At 49.1% G+C, this 23,588-nt stretch overlaps 5 protein-coding genes across 10 annotated transcripts; 3 read left to right on the plus strand and 2 right to left on the minus strand.

The window, feature by feature from the left end:
* Positions 1–215: 215 nt before the first annotated feature.
* Positions 216–4,320, plus strand: LOC117640864 (O-glucosyltransferase rumi homolog). Of its 4 annotated transcripts, none has more exons than XM_034377802.1 (2): positions 216–370; positions 2,705–4,320. In XM_034377802.1, exon 2 carries the CDS (start codon positions 2,727–2,729, stop codon positions 4,017–4,019), a length of 1,293 nt encoding a protein of 430 aa, XP_034233693.1. In that variant the 5' UTR covers positions 216–370; positions 2,705–2,726; the 3' UTR covers positions 4,020–4,320. The 4 variants fall into 4 exon arrangements, with proteins under 4 accessions (XP_034233693.1, XP_034233695.1, XP_034233696.1 ...); XM_034377804.1 differs by lacking the exon at positions 216–370 and adding an exon at positions 591–729; XM_034377805.1 differs by lacking the exon at positions 216–370 and adding an exon at positions 752–2,151 and having other exon boundaries at positions 2,705–2,840.
* LOC117640867 (kynurenine formamidase) lies at positions 2,148–6,494 on the minus strand. Of its 2 annotated transcripts, none has more exons than XM_034377810.1 (8): positions 6,352–6,494; positions 5,302–5,392; positions 5,110–5,211; positions 4,900–5,034; positions 4,741–4,819; positions 4,418–4,603; positions 2,459–2,578; positions 2,148–2,404 (listed from the first exon to the last, which is right to left on the minus strand). In XM_034377810.1, the coding sequence occupies exons 1-8, from the start codon at positions 6,370–6,372 to the stop codon at positions 2,239–2,241; spliced, it is 900 nt and encodes a 299-aa protein (XP_034233701.1). In that variant the 5' UTR covers positions 6,373–6,494; the 3' UTR covers positions 2,148–2,238. The 2 variants fall into 2 exon arrangements, with proteins under 2 accessions (XP_034233701.1, XP_034233700.1); XM_034377809.1 differs by having other exon boundaries at positions 2,216–2,379; positions 2,453–2,578.
* Positions 6,495–7,322: 828 nt separating this feature from the next.
* On the plus strand, positions 7,323–9,011 carry LOC117640866 (arginine-hydroxylase NDUFAF5, mitochondrial). The gene is made up of 5 exons (XM_034377808.1): positions 7,323–7,475; positions 7,697–8,256; positions 8,337–8,521; positions 8,602–8,744; positions 8,819–9,011. The coding sequence occupies exons 1-5, from the start codon at positions 7,422–7,424 to the stop codon at positions 8,972–8,974; spliced, it is 1,098 nt and encodes a 365-aa protein (XP_034233699.1). The 5' UTR covers positions 7,323–7,421; the 3' UTR covers positions 8,975–9,011.
* Positions 9,002–13,031, minus strand: LOC117640865 (lachesin). Of its 2 annotated transcripts, XM_034377807.1 has the most exons (8): positions 12,900–13,031; positions 12,691–12,784; positions 12,189–12,430; positions 11,823–12,079; positions 11,487–11,750; positions 11,267–11,406; positions 10,750–10,867; positions 9,002–10,464 (listed from the first exon to the last, which is right to left on the minus strand). In XM_034377807.1, the coding sequence occupies exons 2-8, from the start codon at positions 12,749–12,751 to the stop codon at positions 10,443–10,445; spliced, it is 1,104 nt and encodes a 367-aa protein (XP_034233698.1). In that variant the 5' UTR covers positions 12,752–12,784; positions 12,900–13,031; the 3' UTR covers positions 9,002–10,442. The 2 variants fall into 2 exon arrangements, with proteins under 2 accessions (XP_034233698.1, XP_034233697.1); XM_034377806.1 differs by lacking the exon at positions 10,750–10,867.
* Positions 13,032–13,747: 716 nt separating this feature from the next.
* LOC117640858 (ankyrin repeat and SOCS box protein 14-like) lies at positions 13,748–23,560 on the plus strand. The gene is made up of 9 exons (XM_034377796.1): positions 13,748–13,989; positions 20,605–20,759; positions 21,096–21,250; positions 21,344–21,479; positions 21,642–21,827; positions 21,924–22,167; positions 22,268–22,509; positions 22,698–22,904; positions 22,996–23,560. The coding sequence occupies exons 2-9, from the start codon at positions 20,637–20,639 to the stop codon at positions 23,101–23,103; spliced, it is 1,401 nt and encodes a 466-aa protein (XP_034233687.1). The 5' UTR covers positions 13,748–13,989; positions 20,605–20,636; the 3' UTR covers positions 23,104–23,560.
* The last annotated feature ends 28 nt before the right edge of the window (positions 23,561–23,588 follow it).

Consider the following 23,588-nt stretch of genomic DNA (forward strand, 5'->3'; position numbering starts at 1 on the left):
GGAATTATATGGACGATCGCACGAGATCCTTTCGAATGTCAACTCGAATGCTGCAGAAATTGATTTCAAACTCGCCATTTTGATTGTGGTTTGGGGCTTCCAATGGGTACTGGAGGAGAGGCCCCGAAACCTGAATCCCGAGCCCGAACCCGAACCTGCCCGAACCCAATGACACTATTCGCACTATCGCACGACCGCTCCCCCCCCCCCCTGACTACTCCCTCCCTCCCCTGTTTGTTTCTCGAAATCCGAGAGTGAGAGTGCCGGGAAGTTTGTTTGGCTTCAGCTTCATGTTTTCTGGAGTGTTCTGTTGACACATCTTGCGCGTACGCTATTGCTGTCGTCTCTTCGAGTCTCACAATTTGGACGCGTAAGTATCCTCTTTTCCTAGACATCTTCGGCCTCAATCTAGACGTTTCGTCGTAGTGCCCTAACCTCATGGCTTTCGGTTGGCTTCCTATTTTAATCTGTTTTAAGTTGATCTGACACAAAGTGGCATCTCAACTTGTTGGGAAAAATTTGATGAGTGTTCAAGCTATTTTGGCTGTTGCATGCATCATGTCTGCTCAAATATGTACGTTTATGGTGTGTTAAAGTGTTGGCAGCCTTGTTTGTTTACAGTCTGCTGCTAGCAGTTTGTTCGCTAGGCTACGTGGTTTTCTCTGTATCTTTTGAATTTTGGACAATTTCGAGTAATCTTTGATTTCATGAGTCGCCTTTAAGATTGAAGTGAGACTCTAGATATATATTTGTTTTCGTGTCAATCCGTTTTATTGGTTCGATTCATACTAACAGACTTTTTAATATAATTTTCATTTCTTGGCATAACCTGAACCTGAAGCATATCTTGTGATTTCGATACCAATTTCAGACACTGTGGCTCTACTGTGTTAAAAATGAATTTCAAAAGCCTTATATTTGCTTCTGTAATTTTATGTTTTTGTGAATGTGAGTTTTGTAACCGTGATGGGACTGGTGATGAATGTCATCAACAGGTGGGCGATACACCCAAACCCTCAATTTACTCTAAAGAAGTAAATGAGAAATGGAGCGCCTTGCTTTTAGAAATATCAAAGGCAAATGATGAATATAAGGAATGCCCTTCTAGCAATTGCAGCTGTCACTTTAGTGTCATTCAAAGAGATATGTCAAATTTTAAGAATGGCATTACACATCAAATGATTAAAGCTGCACAAACTCGAGGCACAAAATATCAGATAATTAACCATCGCCTGTATAGAGCCAAAGCATGCATGTTTCCTGCAAGGTGTGCTGGAGTGGAACATTTTCTGTCAAAAATCAAATCCAAAATCCCTGATATAGAATTTATTCTTAACACACGAGACTGGCCTCAGGTTAGCAAATATCACAACCAGCTGCAACCTGTCCTCTCGTTTAGTAAAACAAGTGATTATTATGACATTTTATACCCGGCATGGAGCTTTTGGGAAGGTGGCCCCGCAATCAAACTGTACCCTCAAGGCCTTGGGCGCTGGGACAGACACCGCGAATCTTTGAAACGAGCTTCAGAAGGCTGGAGTTGGGATCGAAAGATTTCTCTTGGCTTTTTCCGAGGCTCGAGAACCACAGAAGAGAGAGATCCATTGGTATTGTTGTCAAGAGAGGAACCAGACCTTGTTGATGCTAAATACACTAAAAATCAAGCATGGAAGTCTAATGAGGACACGCTAGATGCTCCCCCAGCCGAAGAAGTATCGCTTGCAGATCATTGCCGATACAAATATCTATTTAATTTCCGCGGAGTAGCTGCAAGCTTTCGTCTGAAACATCTCTTTCTTTGCAAAAGCCTTGTGTTCCATGTTGGAGATGAATGGATTGAATTTTTTTACCCTGCTATGAAACCATGGGTTCACTATGTGCCTGTTAGAAGTGGAGCAACCAAAGAAGATATTAAGAAGCTTTTGAATTTTGTTAAAGAAAATGATGATGTTGCAAAAAGAATAGCAGATCAAGGCTTTGAATTTATCTGGAACAACTTAAAAATGAAGGATGTTACATGCTATTGGAGAAGACTTTTAAAACAATATTCTAAAAATTTAAAGTATAAGCCATCTCTTGATGAGTCTCTGATAGAAATAAAATATTCTTCCTGAATACATGTTAAATGAGGAAATATCAGCAACTTCTCATGTAAGGAACTTAAAATTTATTCAGCTTGCTTGTTTGATCTTCATCTTGCCGTTGAAAAGTGTTATTTAAGACTGAGTTTGATGTAAATTACTCTTTTTCCTGTCTTATAGTCTGGACCAATCTTTTTGTTAAAACATAGTCTGACTGGCATAAATTTTCAACCAAATTAAAATGGTCCATTGTTGGTACTTCATACACACTAGCATCTAATTTGTAGCTGCGTAGTTTCTGAAAATGATAACACCACTTTATACTTTGCTCCAATTTTATAAAGTCTGTGTTTCACACACAAATGTTTTACCTGAACAAATCTCTTGACTGTGCTTGAAAAGCAGGAGAATCATGTTGTCCGAATATTACAATAATTTTTATGTTGTAATTTTGACTTGCCATCATACTTATTGGGCTGTGTCTTTCTGCTTCCTCCCTGAAAAATACAAATAAATTAACAATGATACAGAAAAACATAATTTTTGAAATGTTATTAAGTTTTTCAACATTAAGACAATTTCAACAACTTCGAGATATTAATGAATTTTCTCTCTTGTTACAGATTCACTAGGATATCGAGCACAATGGGACACTACGAAGATGTCCTGAGGCAGACCATTAAGATGGGAGACCTTCAGAAGTTTAAGACTTTGGTTAATAAGAAGAATATTGATGCACAATTATCAGATGGCTGGACTGTCCTTCATAGTGTTTGTGCTGAAGGCCAAGAATCGTTTGTTGAGTATGTAATCTCTTGTGGTGCTTCAGTCAACTGTGATTTTGAATATTTCACGCCACTTATGGCCATATGCAGTTCTCCTTCTATTAATGAAGATGAATTGGTAAAGTGTGCTGAAATTTTAATTGAACACAAAGCAGATGTAGATGCTATGGACAAGACCAAAGTTACACCATTAATGCATGCATGTCACAAGAACCATGAAAAGTTAGTCCAGTTTCTTTTAGAACATCATTGTGATGTAAACGCAATGGACAATGATGGCTATTCTGCTCTCCATTTAGCATGCATGAACAACAGACCTAATATAGTTAAAATGCTTCTGGAATGTGGAGCCGATAAACACATGAAAGATCGCAGAGGCCGTTTGCCCCTAGGTATAGCAATTTCGAAAGAAGCTGAAGAGATTATTCAGATGCTTGATGGTTGTGAACAAATGCTTGTTGAAGCACCAACAAAAGCAAGCTATGAAATTGAGGAAACACCATTTGAGCGCCTCCTTTCTGAGTTACCATCTTATACCAATTCTTCAGGCAAAGATGGATTTCATAATGATGTCCCAATACTTCTGTCTGGGATGAGATTAGAGCAAACTGCTGACCTCTTTCTGAAAAATAAGGTTAGCCTAGCTCAGTTTCTGAATGTAACCAATGATCAATTGAAGACCCTGGGACTGTACTTTTCATCGCATCGAAGCAAGATTATAACAGGAAACAAAAGATTTATCTCGCATGCCTGGGGTGAGCATTCCCTTCCAGAGGAGAATAAGGATGGATCAATCATGGACGTTTGTCGTGCATTGGCGAATGGTGTGAAACATGTCCACATTCTGTTCTGTACAACCCTATACTGTAATAACAGATTTATAGTACCCACGAATGAGGATGATCTGTACAAAGTTGGCAACCTTTTTGATATAACATTGAGGGCTCACCGCCAAGTTAAAACTCTCATCAATGAATTAAAATTGATTCAAGAGCGTGTTGAATACATAGACAAAGTTGATAAAGTTAAACCAGTTGATCTTGTCCTTCCCATTAAGCATGGGTTTAAATTCCCCAAAAAAATTGCTTTTGTGACTGCTCTCTGTGTCCTTCTTGCGTGGAGGGGAAATTTCCTGAATGTGATTAGAAAATGATTCAAAGTTGCTGTGAGAATGCTAATGTTACTTGTTAAAGTATTATTTTCATTTTGTATGTTGACTGAGTGGATACTTAAGTTCAAAATGTTAAGTTTACATGTATGTGTGTGATACTAGTTTAATCCTTTTCCTGTGATTAAATATGAATATCTTTGATGCTTCCATTCCAAGTAAAACAAAATGCAACTTACCCATGTAATACTGTTAAGGAAGTTAAATAATTAAATTTGTAAGCAAGAGAAGATCTAATTAGTATGTAAAAGAGTGCCACCGTGCCACCATTTTTATAATTACTACCACTAGTTAGTCTTTTTTGTTTGAAACAGTTCTTTCCTTTCAATAAAAATCTGATTAAGTCTAATTACTGTGCATGTGTTACTTTAGTCCCTACTTACTCATTCATTTGAAGCGGACCGTTAATATAGGTGTGGACTATTGGCTTCAGATCAAATATTCCACTTATTGGTAGAAATCCTCGAATCAGCTGAATTTGTTTCAGTGGCAAGGAGTCCATCCAGCCTGATGTAAGGAGGACTCCAGTCAAATGTCCCCCAGCAGAAAATCCACTGAACCACACACCGCTGCAAACTCAAATGCATTAGTAAATCACCCGCCTTGCCTGCTTATTGTCTCTTATCTAGAACTCGAAATTGCAAAAGACCTGCAGTAAATGATTTGTGATACTATTCAATTTAAATCTGATAAGTACACTAAATACCTTGACCCAAGATCCTCAGCCCTAGACATGATGACCTTGCCAGCTCGTTTTACTTCTTCCACAATCTGAGTCATGTTTGCTGGAAAATGTCGGAATTTCATATCACGAATTTGACTTTTATGATATTCTTATTGTGTTAGTATTACCTTCAGTACATACCTTCAGGAGCAAGATCATATCCTACTATCATCACTCTTATGCCGGCATCGAACAACGGCTGCACTGGATAGCAGGACATTTCCTTGTTAAGGTGTTGCCAATATCCTCCGTGGATATACACATAGATCGGGGCTTCTGCAAAACAGACACAAATGAAACAGGCATGGAATTTTCTATGTCATCATTCTTTTTATTGCCATAGGGAATTACCATTGGGCAGACTATCCCCACCAAACTCGAACATCGCCTCCCTGGGGCCGTCTCCGTAGCGAAGCGTCCGGTACGGGACGGAGGCACGCACGCGGTCGCTCTCTGGACAAAGACGAGGCGCAGGCATGACTACACATTTCGTTGAGACGGGGCCGTTTGCTCGGTGCGCACCGAGCGGCGCCGCTGTCTTACCAGCGTTGGTGACCTCGATGTGGTTCTCCACGACCACCTTCTCGTGCATGCGGGGCACCCAGAACCTCGGCGAGTACTGGACGTCCAGCTCCTGCAACAATCCAGCAGCACCTCTGAAGCAGAGGCCAGGGAATTCCCTCGCCCTGGTGGGCTCTTCCTCTGCCCACGGGAGGCACCTAGCAGAGCGATTCGCTTTCGTCGCTCTGTCTCTCTCGCATTCATGAAGCGTTCCGTATATGTGCGAGAGAGACAGAGCGACGAAACGCTGGGCGGGGGCATCCCGCGCGCGGTTCCGTGCAGGGTAGGCATCCCCCGGAAAGACCTCCCTCCCCCACCCCTTTTTCCAAGGCCGCAGATGCTTATCCGCTTGCAGCGGCTTGCAGTGTGGGTGCACGCAGTTCAAAGTGCATTAGATACCGCCGCGTGCTTTCAGCAAATGGGATAGGCCAAACACGAGCGAAAACAATAAAAACAGTACAATATGATCGGATATCAGAATTAGCCTTTCTTAAAGGGGGCGTCTACTAGTATTTTTTGTCCCAAAACTTGAATTTTAAATTCGTTGCTAAATATGTTTTTGAGGGTGCCCATAATAACGGTAGAAGATGGCTGAGCACTTAATTCTAATTTCCTCGAATAGGGTATGTGCTTGAAACGTAAGGTGATATGTGATAACGGTAAATCCTTCCCGATAAGAAACTTTTAACGCGTTTATCTCGAAACGCTGTCTTTCAAACTGCTACATCATGTCGCAAAAATGTCTTTCTCTATTCTTCTTTTAATGTTCAGACCCTGGCGACTTAAGTTAGTCTTATAACCGGCAGCCTGCGATATTTTTCCGGGATGTGGTTTTCAGGATGCCAGCAGGTTTCTTTTTCGGTCACGTCTGAAGCGAGAGTGAGAGTGCAGTACGCAGACGGCCCTACGACTGTAATATTTCGCACCAGTACATGTGTGAAATTTTGATATGCCGATTTTGATGTTCCGATGTCAGCAAATAATTTCCCGCCCGTACGTAAATTCTGTTTATGGCCGTGACCACAAGCTTACCGTGTACCCGTACTCGGCCATGTCGACGCGCGTTGTTGGTGTTCCTCTGATCGTTGCTCCGTCCGTCGGGCGACTGGCGACGCGTGCGGCGCGCAGTGAGTGACAGTGACAACAGTGACGAGAGAGGGAAGCCCCGCGATACCGGGAGGGAAACCCGGGCGATAGGAGAGAGGGAGCGCATCGAAGCGACCCCGCGGGGAAGGGTTGCCGCGGGTAGCCGCGACCAGCGGGAACCAGTGGCATTGCATCTCCAGCCGCAAATCCCACCCCAATTGGGTCCCCCTCCTTAGTTTTGGCCCGTCTTGTCGTACTTACAACGTAGGAATGTAGCTCGGACACTACGGCTGGAGCTTCCACCACCCTCCTGGGTACGGCACGGCCACTACGGAGCCGGCTTTGCTGCGCCACCGTTTTTCCTCTAGTCACTTTTCTTAATTATGGGGTTATGAATATATATTTTTTGGGGCTGACCCAAGGTGCAGCATGTTTACTGGCAGGGCGTTGCTTTGCCGGTGGTGTCGGGTGGTGTCGGGTGGACGGGATCACGTGTCCACTTGCAGGAAACCGTGCCAGTGCGGAAGGCGAGACGCGGAAGGGCCGGTGCGGCGGTGCGGTTGCATAACGAGCAACCAGGACCAGCAGACTGATTCCGTTAGTCATTTTCGTCGCTCTGTCTCTCTCGCACTTATTTGGGACGCCCCATGAGAGTGAGTGAGAGAGATCGACGAAAACGACTCTCGCTAACAGTCTGAGTGTGCTGCGTGTATCGTTCCCCGAACGATTGAAAAGTCCCGGGTGGAAAGCAGGACAGGGTCGACAACAGCAAAAAGCGGAAAGGTGTTTCGTCTGCGACTTACATATCCTCATCCTCACTACACTAAATAAATTCTTTATAATTTTCTCTTTATTTTGTTTGCAATCTAATTACGTCGATCTGCTTTAGTGCACGAATCTTACAAACAAATTTAAAATCTTCTTGTGGAGTGTTGAGGTTGGTGAACATGTAGAGTTTGCCTGTTGTCACTAGCAGACGATTTTCCTTCAAAACACCTGGTAACACAGCTTCAATCATGAAATTATTGCAAAATGTTGTGTCGAAACGAGCCTGTCTGCCCATAACAAACGTAAGTGACATTTGAAATGAATTTGCTACGCATTATCCACACTATCTACCGGATGTCGCGTGTTCTGTGCGTAGTGAGATGAAGTTAAGTGTCTCAATTTAACCTGCTGTCTGCTATCCCAGCATTAATATTCCAGGAAATATATTTTTCGCATATTTATTTAAGCATATTATACCTGAATAATCCCTAATTTTCTGTTTTTTCTTAACTCTTCTGTTCAGCTCCTCTCTTCATCGTTACAAAGAATTGGCACAGAGCAGACGTGTTCATATTCGTCTGGAGCACCAAGAAATTTACCGGAAGATAATGTTATGAACATTTTTGATAGAAATGCCAAAAGGATTCAGAAGGAGCGAGCAGCGTTGGATCCGGAAGTAGCAGTGTTCGACTACTTAAAGGAAGAAGTTGGTTTTCGGTTATCTGAGCGGATTCTGGACATAAAACGGAAATTCGGAAAAGTTGTTGATTTAGGTTGTGGCCGTGGTTATGTATCGAAGCATGTGATATCATCTTCAGTAGAAGAGTTAGTGATGTGTGATATGAGTCCTTCATACCTAGAGCAGGCTGTTGGCCCGGAAGAAGGAGTCAAATGTCATCGCTTGGTAGTTGATGAAGAGAAACTCCCATTCGAACCCAATTCCATTGACATGTTTGTTAGTAACTTGAGTCTGCATTGGGTAAATGACCTTCCGGGAACTTTTGCCCAAATTAATAGATGTTTGAAAAATGATGGATGCTTTCTTGCGTCCCTTTTTGGTGGTGACACCCTCTTTGAGCTGAGGTGAGTAGGTATGTTTCAACTTTATCTTACAATGTAAGATAAGGAAAGATTGTTTCAAAACTTTGCTATAACATTTTCAGGTGTTCATTACAACTAGCGGAGCTTGAAAGACAAGGAGGGTTAGCAGCACACATATCCCCATTTGCAGATGTCCGCGACATAGGGGGTCTTCTTCAACGGGCTCAATTCACAATGCTTACAATTGATACTGATGAGATCATCATCAACTACCCATCCATGTTTGAAGTCATGTGGGATGTGAAAGGCAAGATAATGATTCATTTTTCTGAAGGAACATGCAAGTCAGTAGCTAAGTGACCTCTCATAAATGTTATATTATTGCAGGTATGGGTGAAAATAATGCTGCAAGAAATCGAAAGTTGAACATCCCAAGAGAAACTCTCATGGCTGCTGCTGCGATCTATGAAAATATGTATGGCAACAATAACGGCAAAGATGGAAGCAGAGCTGTTCCTGCATCTTTTCAGGTAAAATAATTCTAATATTTCTGATTTCTTGTGAAGTTATTCTGTGCTTGTGTCAAGAGATTGTTTCTTCCCAGGTTTATTATTTGCTTGGCTGGAAACCAGACCCATCTCAGCCCAAGCCTAAAGCAAGAGGTAGTGGACAGGTTTCCCTGAAGGATCTTCATCAACTTGATGAAATAGTGAGGAAACAAGGTGAAATTGAGTTGGACAATAACACAGAGAAGAAGTAGATTGTAGAAGAAAATAAAATTTTCATATAGGTTGAGATTCATTTATTCCAATCAATTGATTTTTCATCCGATCAACATAATTGTAATTAAACAATGGTTCACAATAGAAATTGTGCGACATCCCAAATGATATGTCTGAAAGGAGTGGATTCTGAACATAAGTAGTATAAAATTACTCTTAGGCAACACATTAAAAATTAGTTCCAATGCCATGGTTGAAAATAATACTGCTATATTGAATTTAAAAAGTACTTGGTATTGAAAAGTGCATTTGAGATTAAGTACTATTGCTATAGCAACATTTAAGTATCACTCTTTCATGTGCCAAATAATCTCTTAAGCTTGAAAATCAGTCACATCAAAATCAAGATTCTACTGAAAGTTCCAGGGTCCAATCCCATTATGCCCAACAGGGCATGAGGTCCTCTGTCACTCATTTAACTTAAATCTGGCAATGAAGAAAATGGCACACCTAGAATCAAGCTTCTACATCCAATAATACAGAAGCTAAGACAAATAAGGTGTTGATAGGTGCCAAGGGCTGTGCTCCTACCTGAAATAAAGCTACACAAGAACCAATAGCTAAAGAAATACGCATCTTAACTAAAATTAACCTAGGAGAAATATCGTAGTTGCCATAGACTCCATCTACTGGACAACTGAAAGAGTATCTTGTTTGAAATTGAGAGTTTGTCAGGTTAAATAAAAACAATATACAACACACTATTATCAAAAGAAATAACTGGAATGCTTAAGCAAAAAATGCTGTTTGCAGGACGGTTCTATCACAACCATATGGAATAAGGCCCTGTAAATAGTGCTAGATACTTAAGCAGTATTGAAATGGAATGAAAACACTAGAGCTACACAGCATACTGCAGACTGCCTTTGTCATAAAAAAGTTAAAACTTGGTCCAAATCTCAGTTATGAAAAATTTGCAAGATTAAAAATATCATTCAGTCTTCATAACAGCAAAATACTGTTGCTGGATTTTAACTGTTCAGAACATGTCAAAAATTTAAACATTCAAACAAACAAAAATGACATTAGTACAGAAGCAAGAACATGATTTCCATTGATTAGATACTACCCAGAAAATAAATGGGTACTTTTTACACTAAAAAAAGAGGAGGGGGATATTCACAAATATGATACAAGTTACAGATTCAATTAACTTAAGCTTAAAAAGTTGATCAAAATGGGTACACCTCTCAAATTTAAACAAAACAAGACAAACAAACAAAAATTAGTTGACTAAAAAACAGAACACATCACATTACAATGCACATCACAACCATTTCTTGAATTAGATAAGACTGCACTATATCATTTCTTTGTTAACAGCCTTAGCCTGGTTGGATGAATTGTCTGAATATTAAATTTGACATGATGATGAATGTCCCTACTTTGTAGCAGGAGAAGGAAGAGGTTTGCTGGCTTCGATTCCAGGTAATAAATAACCTGTACCTAATATCTGGTGTTGAAGTTTCTGAAAACAGACAAACAAAGATACAAAGATTAAAGCACAATGATAATGACAATACTTATGTAATAAAAAAACAAGTATATTGTCCAAATGCTAAAGTGGCAACTAAGGGCATGTAGGAATATTCATGCATAGCCAAAATACAATAACAGAATTTTCAAACCAGAAAACTCCTCACTTTACCAGCTGATGACATTAATTATCAATATATTGGATCCAAATTTAACAAAATATTCTTAAAGCAGTTCATTGGTTTCTATATTTAGATAAATTATAGTTATTTATTACCGATGGTAAAAGGCAAGAGTAGCAGCGATGACGACAAGCGCCACACTTGTAGTGATTGCAGCAGCACCTGCATAGCTTTTTGTTCCACAAGCAGGGGGGCAAATGGGAATGATAGTTTCTGAAAATAATAATAAAGGAGGCAAGCAGGGTTAGGAAACAAAATAAAAAAAACAACACAAGGCACCAATTATACAAAGGGAAATTTGAGCTAAAATGAAACAATATTACAGTAATTTTATCATGCCATATAAATAAAAATGACAGGCAAATAAAAGTTCTAAAAAGCTCAAGTCTTCTGAATCTCTAAAAAACCTAATTTCTGAATTAAAATACGAAATAAATGAAGGAATGTTGTAAGCTTTCCATAGAATAGAATTGAGCTGCTAGATACTACTAAACTTAGCACATTCTTCTAGGGTATCAATAAATTTCTTTCTAGCATCAATCTATCCATAATTTGGGTTGACATGGCAAATATTGAGATTTCAAAAGTATGGTAAAACACAAGCATGCTTACCGAACAGCTCCACTTGCTTCTCGGCAGTTCCAAGTTTGTTGGCAGCTTTGCACACATACTGACCATACTGTCTCTTCTCAACAGTAATGATACGAATAGTGGTGTCAGTAAACTCATCGGCTGTAGCAAAGTGGGAAATTCTGAAAAATTTAAGCAAGATTAAACCTTGATTCAAAGCATTCAGAATTAAAAATTCTTTAAAACCCAAAGATGTATTTACAGGTAATGTTGGTTATTGGAGAGCTGAATATCATCTTTGACCCAGACAATGGCAGGGGGTGGGTATGCTTCAATGTGACACTCAAGATCCATGTCATACTGTAAAGCCTGACCCAGTCGAGGCCGAGGAACAGTGATCACAGGCGCAAACTCAACCTCCACAGCAATGTTACGCCGAACACCTTTCCCAACTCCGTTTTCAGCAACACAATAGTAGGTACCTCGGTCTTCCTTGCGGATCTGAGCAATTCTCATCACATTACCCCTGCAAAGAAAGTCATATGGTAACATAGAACTGTATTAAAAATGGCTGAACTAGTTTTGAAAGTTCACTTACTTGTAAATAGATCCTCCGGTTGGCAGAATGGCATTGTTTTCTCTGCGCCATGAAATGCGAGGAATGGGCCAGCCATTCGAGTAGCACTCCAGGCGTACAGGTTGACCCTCACTCACAACAACTGAACGGGTAGAGTTATCAGAAATAACAGGGGGACGCCGTACTTGAAGCTCTACCTCAGCTGATATTTTGTTGATTACAGAAATGATGACTTGACATTGATAGTACCCTGCATCAGTTTCTTGAATATCTTTGATCTGCACAGTTCAAAAATTACAGACACATTACTTAAAGCCACACCACTTAACAGAATGATAGCTGCAGCTTGATGATGAAAGTAAACTGGCAAAAAACAAAAATACGTACCAGCAGAACATATGTCGAACTGGCAGTGTCATGACGCATGGTGAATCGTGAATCACGAATGATGAGAGAGCTTCCAGTTGAGATTGGTAATGGGTCAGATTGTCTGTTGCGATCGACTTTCATCCACAAGACGGGGTATTCTGGGGCATACTGAACAGAGCAAATAAGCTCCACAGTACCTCCAATGTCCCTAATTTGTTCTTGAGAAATGTATGATATAGTGGGGGTTCGTTGTGCCAACCCTGAAATTAGGAACACAAATGCAGACGCCATGAGTAAAGGTTAGAATGATACATAAAATGAACTAAACTTCACAATGAACGAACTCGACAAAACATTGTGTTTGGGTTAGAGGGCCGTTCCCTCCATTGATAACGCGACCACACCTAACCCAAAACCAAAAACATAACTAATTGAAAATTGTTTGAAAACTCTACGTACTGGGACGAAAAAAAAAAAATTGATAAAATAATTGAAGGAAGGAAGTAGTTAATAATCTTACCTGAATTAATACAGCATAACGTGAACACAGAAAATGCGACATACAGCATAGTCGCACCCATCGCAACGGCTTCCAAACCTGGAAGCACTAGGACCTACACAAAAATTAAGTTAGAGACGGTATTGGAAGTATGAAAAGTGGATCAACCGCAAACAGCAGAGGTCAGCCACTTTTCTCATCATAGTTCCATAAACAAATAAATATCAAACCTCCTAACAACAAACGATCCTGGAACTGTCACGGCAAGGCGTCAACCACTTTCAACCCTTAAAGTCAGCACAGTGGCTTTGAGTCACCAAGTCTCATTTTTATCGACGAACTGAGGCAGATGGATAAAAGCCATGATTTCAAAATAAACTTGAATTTAAATCAATCAGATAAAATGTATTTCTCTTTGTCTTTTCTTCTCTCGCTAATAAAAAGAAAACGTGAAGTTGCTGCAATGACAGCGTAGTGAGCAGGTGTGGTCACGCCCCCTCCCGCCAAAATTCGAAGTTGACCGCTTCCTGGTTCTGCGCTATCGCGTCACATAAATTTCGCGGGAGCAGGCCGCGTTGACCGCGTCTTTGCCGCCAGATGCGTTTTGTTTTCGAAACATTTTGATTACAGTTGTTCAAACTGACGTAAAGGGCAAGGCAGCGCCCGTTCGCGCGTTCGTTCGTTCGTTCGAGCCTGAGGCTGCCTGCCTGAGAGTCTTTCTACGCCTCGGCAACATGTTGGCAACGATTCCAGGCTCAAGGAAACTGTCAGGAAAAGGGGCCTGCTGTGTCCGCAGCTCGTTGTTGTTGTTGTTGTTGTTGTTGTTGTTGTTGTTGTTTTCGCTTTTATTCCTGTCGTGCGGTCCCGCATCCCTTTCTTGTCTTGTCCAAGCGCATCTTCGCATCTCCGCGGTGCTGCACTGCCTGCACCGTGCAGTGCGCTCTAAGTCACTGACGAAAATAGCTCGGGAAAGAAGGGAAAGCTGGTGGTGGGGATGGGGTGGGGATGGGGTGGCGGACGCCGAGTGCCGCCAAGCGGCCTGCCGGGCCGCCGGGCCTGCCCGCTCCTTGGTCCTCAGTCTCCTTCGAACATCAAAACTGACAACGTTACTGACCGACTGGGTCGGCACACAGCGGTCCGCCCGGACGCGAGTACACAGTGTAAACACAGCGTGGCCGTGCGCAGCGCGCGCAGCGTGCAGTGAGGTCGCTGACGATCCAAGCCCTGGTGCTGGTCCTGGTCGAGGCTGGTCGAAGCCCCAGCTCTGCGGACCCGGCCCTTTCGCCCCGACCCACGCTTCGCCGGCGTCGCCCGGTCTAGGTGAGCTGCCGTGTTTTGGGGTTGCCGGCCGTTGCACCACCGGACTAGTCCCCGACGGATGGGAATGTGATAAGGATGAATGGGCATCAACGCGACTCGTCGGGGGTTGCCTACGGACTCCAGTTGCAGCACTGATATTCCGAAGGGAATTCCCCCTAAAACGGAGAAGGGTTCATCTTTCTTGCTCTGGTACCCTTCAGGGGTGTCCGTGGCTACCCGGAGAGCAAATGAGAGGTGGGGGTCGCAGACGTCGTATGAAGGGTATGAAGGGTTTGGCACTCCTTTGTGAGGGGTGCCTCTCTGCTCCGCGCTGCGGCCGCCGCTCTGCCAACACCCACCTGCTTTTGGCGCAACCGAAGCGTAATATCGCAGCAGCAAGGCCAAGAAAAAGTTGGGCAGGCGTTGGTGATCGAACCGGGGGCTGTAGGCACGTCAACAGCCGCTGGGTGCAACCACGTGAGGCGGCCACGTGATTGGCCGGGGTTCAAATACCGACCCGGGGGACGAGGGCGACCGAGGGTCCCTGTAGTGATCTGCTATCTGCAGATCTGAGTACAATAGTTCCAAAAGTGTACACTAGAGATCTCGATATATCGAACACGGTAGTTCCTAATCTTGTTTCCTTTTTGTCACCCCCGCTGACCCTCGGCCCTGGGGCCGCCAGGCCGTGGTTTGGACCACTTGGCCAAAGGCCTGGCGGGCCTCGAAGGGCGATCAGCTGGCTGTGGGGAGGGGGAGGGAGGGGGCCTGGCAGCCACCCAGCCAGCGTGCCGTGGCGCGCCACGACTTCGCTGTGCTTTGCTGCGCTTAGCTGTGCTTCGATGTCATTCCGGCCGTTGTCGTCGGTTCGGGGGGTCCAGCGAGAGCACCTCGCGGCGAAGGCGTACTCCATGACCACGTGCACGGCGGCGGGCTATTTCTGGGCGCCGCACAGTGCACGTGCAGCCAGGGGATGGCCGACAACATCGTTTATTGCCCCTGTCGTCGGGCAGGCGGGGCTGGCGGGCCTCGGGGAAGTCCAACGGGTCGATCCGCGCGGCGCGCCCTCCGCCTCCAACACGTGGGGCGTGGACCCCGGCAGGCCCGGCGCGGCCCGGCGCGCGGCCAGGGGCCGGATAGAGCCAGCGAGGCAAGGCCGCCAACCTCTGGCTTGCCGAAACGCTTTCTACGCAATACACCTCGTGGCTCTATTTTTGTTGTGACGTGGCTGTGCGTCTTTTGGCGCGGGGCGGCGCGGCAGTGGGCACTGCACGGCACGGGGGCTGCGGCGTGTCGACTCGCGCCGCTATTTCGGTGTTTTGACGGAAGGAGAGGAAGGGTGGCGTCGGGGGAGGAAGCTGCGGCCGCAGCGGTGACCCGAGCCAAGCCGAGCCGAGCCAAGCCGAGCCGAGCCGAGCCGAGCCGAAGCCAAGCCGAGCCGCAAAGCCGCTCGTTTGCTTTCTTTGAGAAAAATAAAAGCGGGGAGGGCGTCAGCAGGTTTGAAGCAGCGCGCCTTGGGCGGGAACCGGGCCGAGTCCGAGGGCGTTGGACGCGTTGGACGGCGTGACGGTGAAGGTGCCGCTGACCGTCACGAGCCATCACTATGCCCCCACGGACCTCAGCTCTCAGCTCACGCTGCCAAATTTCTCATAAGAGGCAGGTCGTTTTATTTTATCGCACCTCGGCACGGCAAGACGACAAGACGGCCAACATGCGGCCCCGCGCCCCACGCGCACCGCGCACCGCGTGGCATTGACCTTGCCCGCCTCGCCAGCCAAAAGTCACACGCTCAACGTGAGCAGCCCTCGTAAATTTCACCGCGAAAAAAAAAAAAACACGAAGGCACAAGCAGCGATTGCAAATACTCGAACCCACGTCTCGTGCCATTGAAAACGATGCTCCTACCCTCGTGGCTGTCTGGTGCACCATCGGTCAGTCGAAGTGACGTAGGTGCAACTCACAGCCACATGCTGCGCCTTGGCACGCATCGCGTACTCGCCGATCGACTGCAATTAAAACCGCGAGGCAGGGCGGCGCGAGGGAGAGGGGGGAGGGAGACCGAATTAGTTAGAGCCCCTTCCGATCGGTGTAGACCACGGTGTAGAACGTGGTCGGCCTGGGCACACTGCCGCACTGCCGCGCCTCGCGTCGGGCGAGCCCAATGCCGCGCGGCGCAGGCAACGCGGCGGCCCAGGGTGTTGACAAGGACCTGCCGCGGTGGGGGCGGCCCAGCTAGCACCGGCTAGCCCGGGGCGGCCTGCTTAGGGATGCATTTGGACAGCATTACATGATGCGCAGCAGACTGCACCAAGCGTGCCGCCGTCAACACCAAAAGACTCGCCCCGCGCATGCGTGCTCAAGACCAGGCTCGGACTGGCGCCCAAAAGGCCCCGGCAGATAAACCCGCAAAAGGCCCCCGATCATCATTGTTTTTACCCTTCATGACCAACTTTGTGAGGCTGCCGCTCCCACACAAGTTGCGGTCAATAGCCTTCCCGTACAGGACATGAAAGACTAGGGTCTTAAGAATTCTAGGGCGTCGAGGGAGGCCTTTTACGGCAACTAGATTGTACACAGTGGCCGTCCAAAGTCAGCAAAATCAGCAAATTTCCGAGATTCGACCACTTTTTGACCAACTTTGGTCCCAAAATCGTTGCGGTCAAAGGCAAAATCGTTGTGGTCAACGTCTTCCCTATACAGGGCATGAAAGAGTAGGGTCTTGAGAATACTAGGACGTTGAGGGAGGCCTTTTACGGCAACTAGATTGGACACAGTGGCCGCCCAAAGTCAGCAAAATCAGCAAATTTCCGAGATTCGACCACTTTTTGACCAACTTTGGTCCCTAAATCGTTGCGGTCAAAGGCAAAATCGTTGTGGTCAACGTCTTCCCTATACAGGGCATGAAAGAGTAGGGTCTTGAGAATACTAGGACGTTGAGGGAGGCCTTTTACGGCTACTACATTGGACACAGTGGCCGCCCAAAGTCAGCAAAATCAGCAAATTTCCGAGATTTGACCACTTTTTGACCAACTTTGGTCCCTAAATCGTTGCGGTCAAAGGCAAAATCGTTGTGGTCAACGTCTTCCCGATTCAGGGCATGAAAGAGTAGGGTCTTAAGAATACTAGGACGTCGAGGGAGGCCGTTGGCCGCTACTAGATCGAAGCAGTGGCCGCTCAAATTCAGCGAAAACGGCTACTTTCGGAGATTCAATCACTTTTTGACCAACTTCGTGACGTTACTGGTCACAAATCCAAAGGCCCCGGCAGATTTTTCTGCCTGTCTGCCCTGGCCAGTCCGAGCCTGCTCAAGACGTGCGCCGTTTGCAGAGCAGAGAGCAGAGCGCCACCGCGTGCGTCTCAGGCTGAGACTCTCAGCGAGCGGCACTCACAGCAACAGCACCCCGGGGCGCACATCGCACACGGCCCAAATTTCGCCACCGCTCTAGATCGCGGGCCAGGCCGCCAGGCCAGGCGCTTTCCACGCGGGACGCGTGAGTTTCGGCGGAACGGTACAGTAGCCGGGAAATCCCAGCCCGTCCCAGCCCGTCCCAGCCCGTCCCAGCCCGCGGCAGTTGGCAAGGCTGCCCAGTCCGCCGCCCAGGTGCGTTAACGCCCGCCAAGCCAAACTCGAAGCGCGAAGCTGGCGAAGCTGGCGAAGCACACAGGGCGGGCGAAGCGAGCAGGCCTAAGCCCCGCGGTGCGCCGTACCGGGGAAACAACAAGGAACGCCGCGGCGATCAGTGTCAAGTGGGGGACGTATATTTGAACTTGCCGCCCCGCCCCGCCCCGTGCGCCGTCCACAAGTCAATACCCCCGTGAAGTGGTGCAGAGGGCTGCCGCGGCGCCCGAGACGCAGCCAAGCCCGAGCCGTCGGGGCGCGGGGCGCGGCGCGGCCAAAGACATGCTTTGTCCCGCCGCGGCAGTCTCGACAGCCCCGGCGAGCTCCTTTCGCGTGCAGTCAGTGACCTGCAGCGGGCCACTTTGTGTCGCCACGAGGCCCCGGGGAAGTCGAATGTAAACAAGGAAAGCGGAAGCCATCTTTTTAGAGATCCGGATCGGGCACCCAATTACCGACGGTCCAAAATTTTGTAAGAAACTGGTTGGAGGGTCCAAAAAAATAATACTGTGCAGTTTTATGGATTTATTTTGAAGTTTTGAGGCCAGTGGGCGATGACCGCTCGCCCATGTGGATTTCAAGGCCTTGTTGACGGACTCTGGCTGGACGCTCCTGTCGCGGTCGTGGCGGTCTCTCCATGGTGGCGGTGACTGCTCCGCCCGCCGTGGCAGGCGGCCGTATAAATAGCGCTGGCACTGGCACGCCGCGCTGCAGTGCGTGTGCGAGTGCGAATGCGAGTGCGCCGAACTGCCTCTCCGCTTCTCAGCCTCCGACATAACGCACGGAAAGCGATAAATATACCGCGCGCCTTCGCTGCCTTCGCCTTCGGCCGGCCGGCCGGCTGGTTTGCTTGCTGGCTTTCGTCCTGAGCGGCGCGGCGCATTCGCGGACGTGCGTGACGAGCGTGCACCGCCCTCGGCGCCCTCGGGCAATGCATCACCGCCGCCTCCTCGGGGCGGGCACCGCGCGCGCACCGCCACCGCCTCGCCCTTGTGCGGCGAACGGCTGAGGGCAGCCTGCCCGGCCTGCCCCTGCCGCCGGGTTCCCATGCCATGATCCCCATCCCCAGCAGCATGTCCTGCCCTGCTTGCCCGTTGGCAGGGACTTCCCCACTTCCTTGCGGCGTGCCTCGTGACATGAGGCAAGGCACGCCACGCCACGTGGTACACGGAACGGCCATAAAGTCTCGTCCCGACGTCCCGACGGCCAGCAGTCCGTTAATTATTTGGCAGCATGGTTCAATTAGGAGGATTGTTGCTGGGCTCGGTCGCTACGCGGGTCGCTACGTCTCGGCGTCGGCCGACTGGTGAGAGGCCCTGGCTGCAGCCGGGCCTGCACAGCCCCTCGCTGCCGCCTGCCTGTCCGCCTGCCCGTCCCGCGGCCGAGTCCCTGTTTACACCCGCGAGCCAAAAGAACCAGGGTCATGGTTCAGGGAAGAGATTCTCCCAGACAGTGGGGGGTGGGAGACAAGGGCAGGGTGGCCACCGACCGGGAAAACCGGGAAAACCGGGAAAAACCCGGGAAAATAAAATCTCCTTGAAAAACCGGGAAAAAACCGGGAATTTCATATTGAAACCGGGAAAAAGGCGAAAAGGGCCTGCGCTGCTTGTAGGTCAATTTCTTCTGAAGGTTCAGTCGTAGTCGTCGGCGCCGCAGCAAGGGGTACTCAACTCAAGATAATCATTGCACGTCTAGCTGGTAATCAGTGAAACAATCAACATCATCCAATGAAATGACAATCATACTTTCGGGGATTCAATCACTTTTTGACCATTTTTGCGAGACCACTGCTCCCAAACTATCAGCGGTCAAAGCCTTCCCGAGGCGGGCCACGAAAGAGTAGGGTCCTCAGAATAGTAAGGCGTCGGAGGCCATTGACCGCAACTAAATTAGATGCAGTGACCGCTCAAAGTCAGCAAAAACGGTGATTTTCTGAAATTCATTCACTGTTTGACCATTTTTGCAAGACCACTGCTCCCAAACTATCAGCGGTCAAAGCCTTCCCGAGGCGGGCCATGAAAGAGTTGGGTCTTTAGAATAGTAAGGCGTCGAGGGAGGCCTTTGACCGCAACTAAATTGGATGCAGTGACCGCTCAAAGTCAGCAAAAACGGTGATTTTCTGAAATTCATTCACTGTTTGACCATTTTTGCAAGACCACTGCTCCCAAACTATCAGCGGTCAAAGCCTTCCCGAGGCGGTACATGAAAGAGTAGGGTCTTTAGAATAGTAAGGCGTCGAGGGAGGCCTTTGACCGCAACTAAATTGGATGCAGTGACCGCTCAAAGTCAGCAAAATCGGTGATTTTCTGAAATTCATTCACTGTTTGACCATTTTTGCAAGACCACTGCTCCCAAACTATCAGCGGTCAAAGCCTTCCCGAGGCGGTACATGAAAGAGTAGGGTCTTTAGAATAGTAAGGCGTCGAGGGAGGCCTTTGACCGCAACTAAATTGGATGCAGTGACCACTCAAAGTCAGCAAAAACGGTGATTTTCTGAAATTTATTCACTGTTTGACCATTTTTGCAAGACCACTGCTCCCAAACTATCAGCGGTCAAAGCCTTCCGAGGCGCTGCCGCGCCCTGAAAAAGCGCCTTTGAACCACTAAATAACCTAGAAAAGCCTTAATTTTGACCGGGAAATACCGGGAAAAAACCGGGAATTTCATTTTTGGAATTGAGTGGCCACCCTGAAGGGAAGCGGGGGGCTTTTGCGCGTCTTTTGGCGCTGCGAGTGGGAAAGCGTGTCGCGTCGCACCGCGGTCATGGCATGGCACGGCACGGCACGGCACGGCACATGGCGCGCGTATCCGCATGCATGGCTGCACGTTATTTCGGTACCGCTACTTCTAGCGGGCCTAAGCACCCGACCACACCGCACCGCAACGCGCCACCGTCCCAAAAGGAGGTTGCCATTCTATTTCGATCGAGTGCCTGCCCTGCATTGCCCCCTGCAGTGCACCCTGCAGTGCCCTGCCCCCGTCCTGCACACTGTAGCGCTGACGCACCTTGTCTGTTCCAGACGCCCAGGCGGACACCGCCCTCGCCGCCGCCATGCCGACCGAGTGCATCTCGGAGCAGTGCCTGACGAACCCGCTGCAGCGCGAGCTGGCGGACAGCATCATCAGGATGGTGCCCCTCGACGACATCCGCATCCTGCTAGCGTGCGGAGCCAAGGTACGAGGGAAAGCACCGCGCGGCAGACAGAGACAGGGCGACGGCCCGCGTCCCGGGGCGAGGGGGGCCGGCGCTTGTCTGGCACGCTGCCAGAAACGCACAAGCACAACACTGCGCACTGGAACGTCCTTTGTGCGCGTTGCGCGGGCACGTGCACCCGGCCGGCGACACAACAACAAAACACGACGCAGCACAGCTACGCCGCGGCGCACCGCGCGTGGCGCTTCGGTTAATTTTAATTTGCAAAACGGATGGGCTTCCTCGGGGGAAGCATCAGCCGAACGCCGCGGCCGTTACTTTGCCTGCAAGGCTTGACTGTTGTTCGTTGGGGTGCAGGTGAACGAGCCGGTGACGCAGGGGCTGCGGCCGCTGCACTACGCCGTGTGGCAGCGCTACCCGGAGGCCGCCATGCTGCTGCTGGTGCGCGGCGGCGACGTCAACGCCCGCGACGAGTGCGGCTACTCCGCGCTGCACCTGTCTGCCGAGCACGGGTACGCGGTCATGCTGGAGCGCCACCGTGAGGCCGGCAGGGGCTCCCGGGCTTGGAGAAGGCCGGAGGGTACAAGGGTTCACTTTGCCCGCAGGTACACGGAGCTGGTCAAGCTGCTGCTGCTGCAGGGCGCGCGAGTGGACTACCGCGAGGACACGGACGACCCCTTCCCGCGCACCACCCTCTGCGACGAGCCCCTCCGTCTCGCCATCCGCAACGGCCACCACGAGGTGAGCTTCCTGCCGACCTCCGGCCGACCCTTCCCGCCGACCCTTCCCGCCGACCCTTCCCGCCGACCCTTCCCGCCGACCCTTCCCGCCGACCCTTCCCGCCGACCCTTCCCGCCGACCCTCGTGCGAAAAGGGTTCTGACCGGCGCTGTGTGCCCTGCAGGTGGCACGCGTGCTGCTGGAGAATGGCGCCGACCCGAACAAGCGCTACTTCTTCGGCTCGGAGATCAACCTGGTGTCGCCGCTGGACTTGGACTTCATGCGGCTGCTGCTGACGTACGGCGCCAACCCGGACGCCGTGGACCGGGCCGGGCTCACCCCGCTCATGAAGGCGGCCAGGCTGGCGCAGGTAGGCGGCCTTTCGCGTCGAAGGTGTCTGCATTTCGCTCGGTCTCGCCGTGTCAAGTAACCGGGGTTGGTGGCGCTTGGCGCGCTTCGCCTCCAGGGCATGGAGTCGGTGCTGCTGCTGCTCTCCTTCGGGGCCAACGTGAACGCGCTGACGGACGAGCGCCACGACTTCCGGTCCGTGCTGCACTACGCCGTGCTGTCCGGCAACCTGGCCACCGTGAACCTGCTGCTGCGGCAGGGCGCGCGCGTCAACTTCCCCGCCGACTACCAGAAGCCCACGCCGCTGCAGCTCGCCATCCTCAAGGGCGACCCGGACCTCGTGCGCATGCTGCTGCAGGCCGGTACGTCACGCGCACGCGGCCACGCGGCGCTGCTAGGGCCACCGCCGCCACGGCCTCCTCGAAGGGCCAGAGGGCTCTAACGCACGTCGTCGTTTTGCAGGCGCTGACGTGAACGCCTCCTCCCCCATCATCGGCACCGCCCTGCACGTCGTGTGCGCCGACAACATCCCCAACCGGCTGGACATCCTGCAGCAGCTGCTGGAGGCGGGCGCGGACCCCAACGTGCTGGTGGACTCGGACGAGGGCCCTCCCTTGAGGCCCGTCCTGGCCGAGTACCTGGCGTCCAACGAGGCGCAGCCCTGCGCCGTGGTCGTCGGCATGCTGCTGCGCTACGGAGCCAAGGTGAGTTGGTGTGGCGAGGCGTGGCGGTAAGGCGGGGCGGCCAAGCGCTCGGCGCGCCTGCTAGCGCCTGCGGGAGCCGAGGTAGGCCACCCGCTCCGTCGCCACGCGTTACGGGACTGCCCGCCCGCGCGATCACAGGCGCTGGAGTCCGACGCGCTCAATGACTGGCGGTTGCCGTGCCCGTGCAGGTGGTGATGAAGACGCAGTTCCGCGACCCCCACGGCATCCTCAACTCGCTGCAGAGCGTCGGCCAGCACGAGGACGTGTTCTACACGCTGCTCGAGGCGGCCGAGAGCTTCGACACGTGCATGATCCGCCGGTCGCAGTTCATCAACGACGACCAGCGTGGGCTGCTCATGCGGCTGGCCACGTCGCCCTTGCCACTGCGACACCAGGTCAGTGGGTCAAGGTCACCCAAGGTCACAAATCAATGAATCATCTCGAGTTGCAACGAATGGACGTTTTGGTGCTCTGTGTCCACGGCAGGTCCGCCTGTACCTCCGGAGGCTGTTCGGGCCGCGCCTTCCCGACGTAACTCCGCAGCTGGAGCTCCCCACGCTGCTGCAGCACTACCTGCTCTACGAGTTCAGCTAGCGAGTAGCGACCCTGTCCCGGTGGTCCCTGGTATGTTTGACATGCAACTGTGGTTAGATGTTGATATTCAGTATTTGCTGGAAACAGATTGTGATATACTATTTCATGGGCTAGTGGACGGACAGAAGATGTGCGTGTACGTTTTCTCTCAATTGTGATCTTATTGTCATACTATACCAAATTATCAATGTTTATTTTGTACCTTATTAGACTCTTAGTTTTAAGTTCTGTAAATGGTGATGTTATAAGCAGACTATTTTTATACCTTTGTATGCGGCAGCAGTGTGTCTTGTATTTCTTTTTTGTTTGTTTGTATGGTTTTTGATGCAGGCTTACAAGGGTTTACAGAAAACAGCGTCCAATGCCCTTTCCAAAGCTTGGCTAAAATTGATTCCTTTTTTCCCATTTTTTAAACTCTGAAATGTCTTTGTCAATAAAGAAAATTGCATAAAAAAAATAATTTTTAATTTACAACTGTCCAAAGG

The sequence above is a fragment of the Thrips palmi genome, unplaced genomic scaffold (genome assembly GCF_012932325.1).
Source record: "Thrips palmi isolate BJ-2018 unplaced genomic scaffold, TpBJ-2018v1 HiC_scaffold_15, whole genome shotgun sequence".
In the NCBI taxonomy this organism is placed as follows: domain Eukaryota; kingdom Metazoa; phylum Arthropoda; class Insecta; order Thysanoptera; family Thripidae; genus Thrips; species Thrips palmi.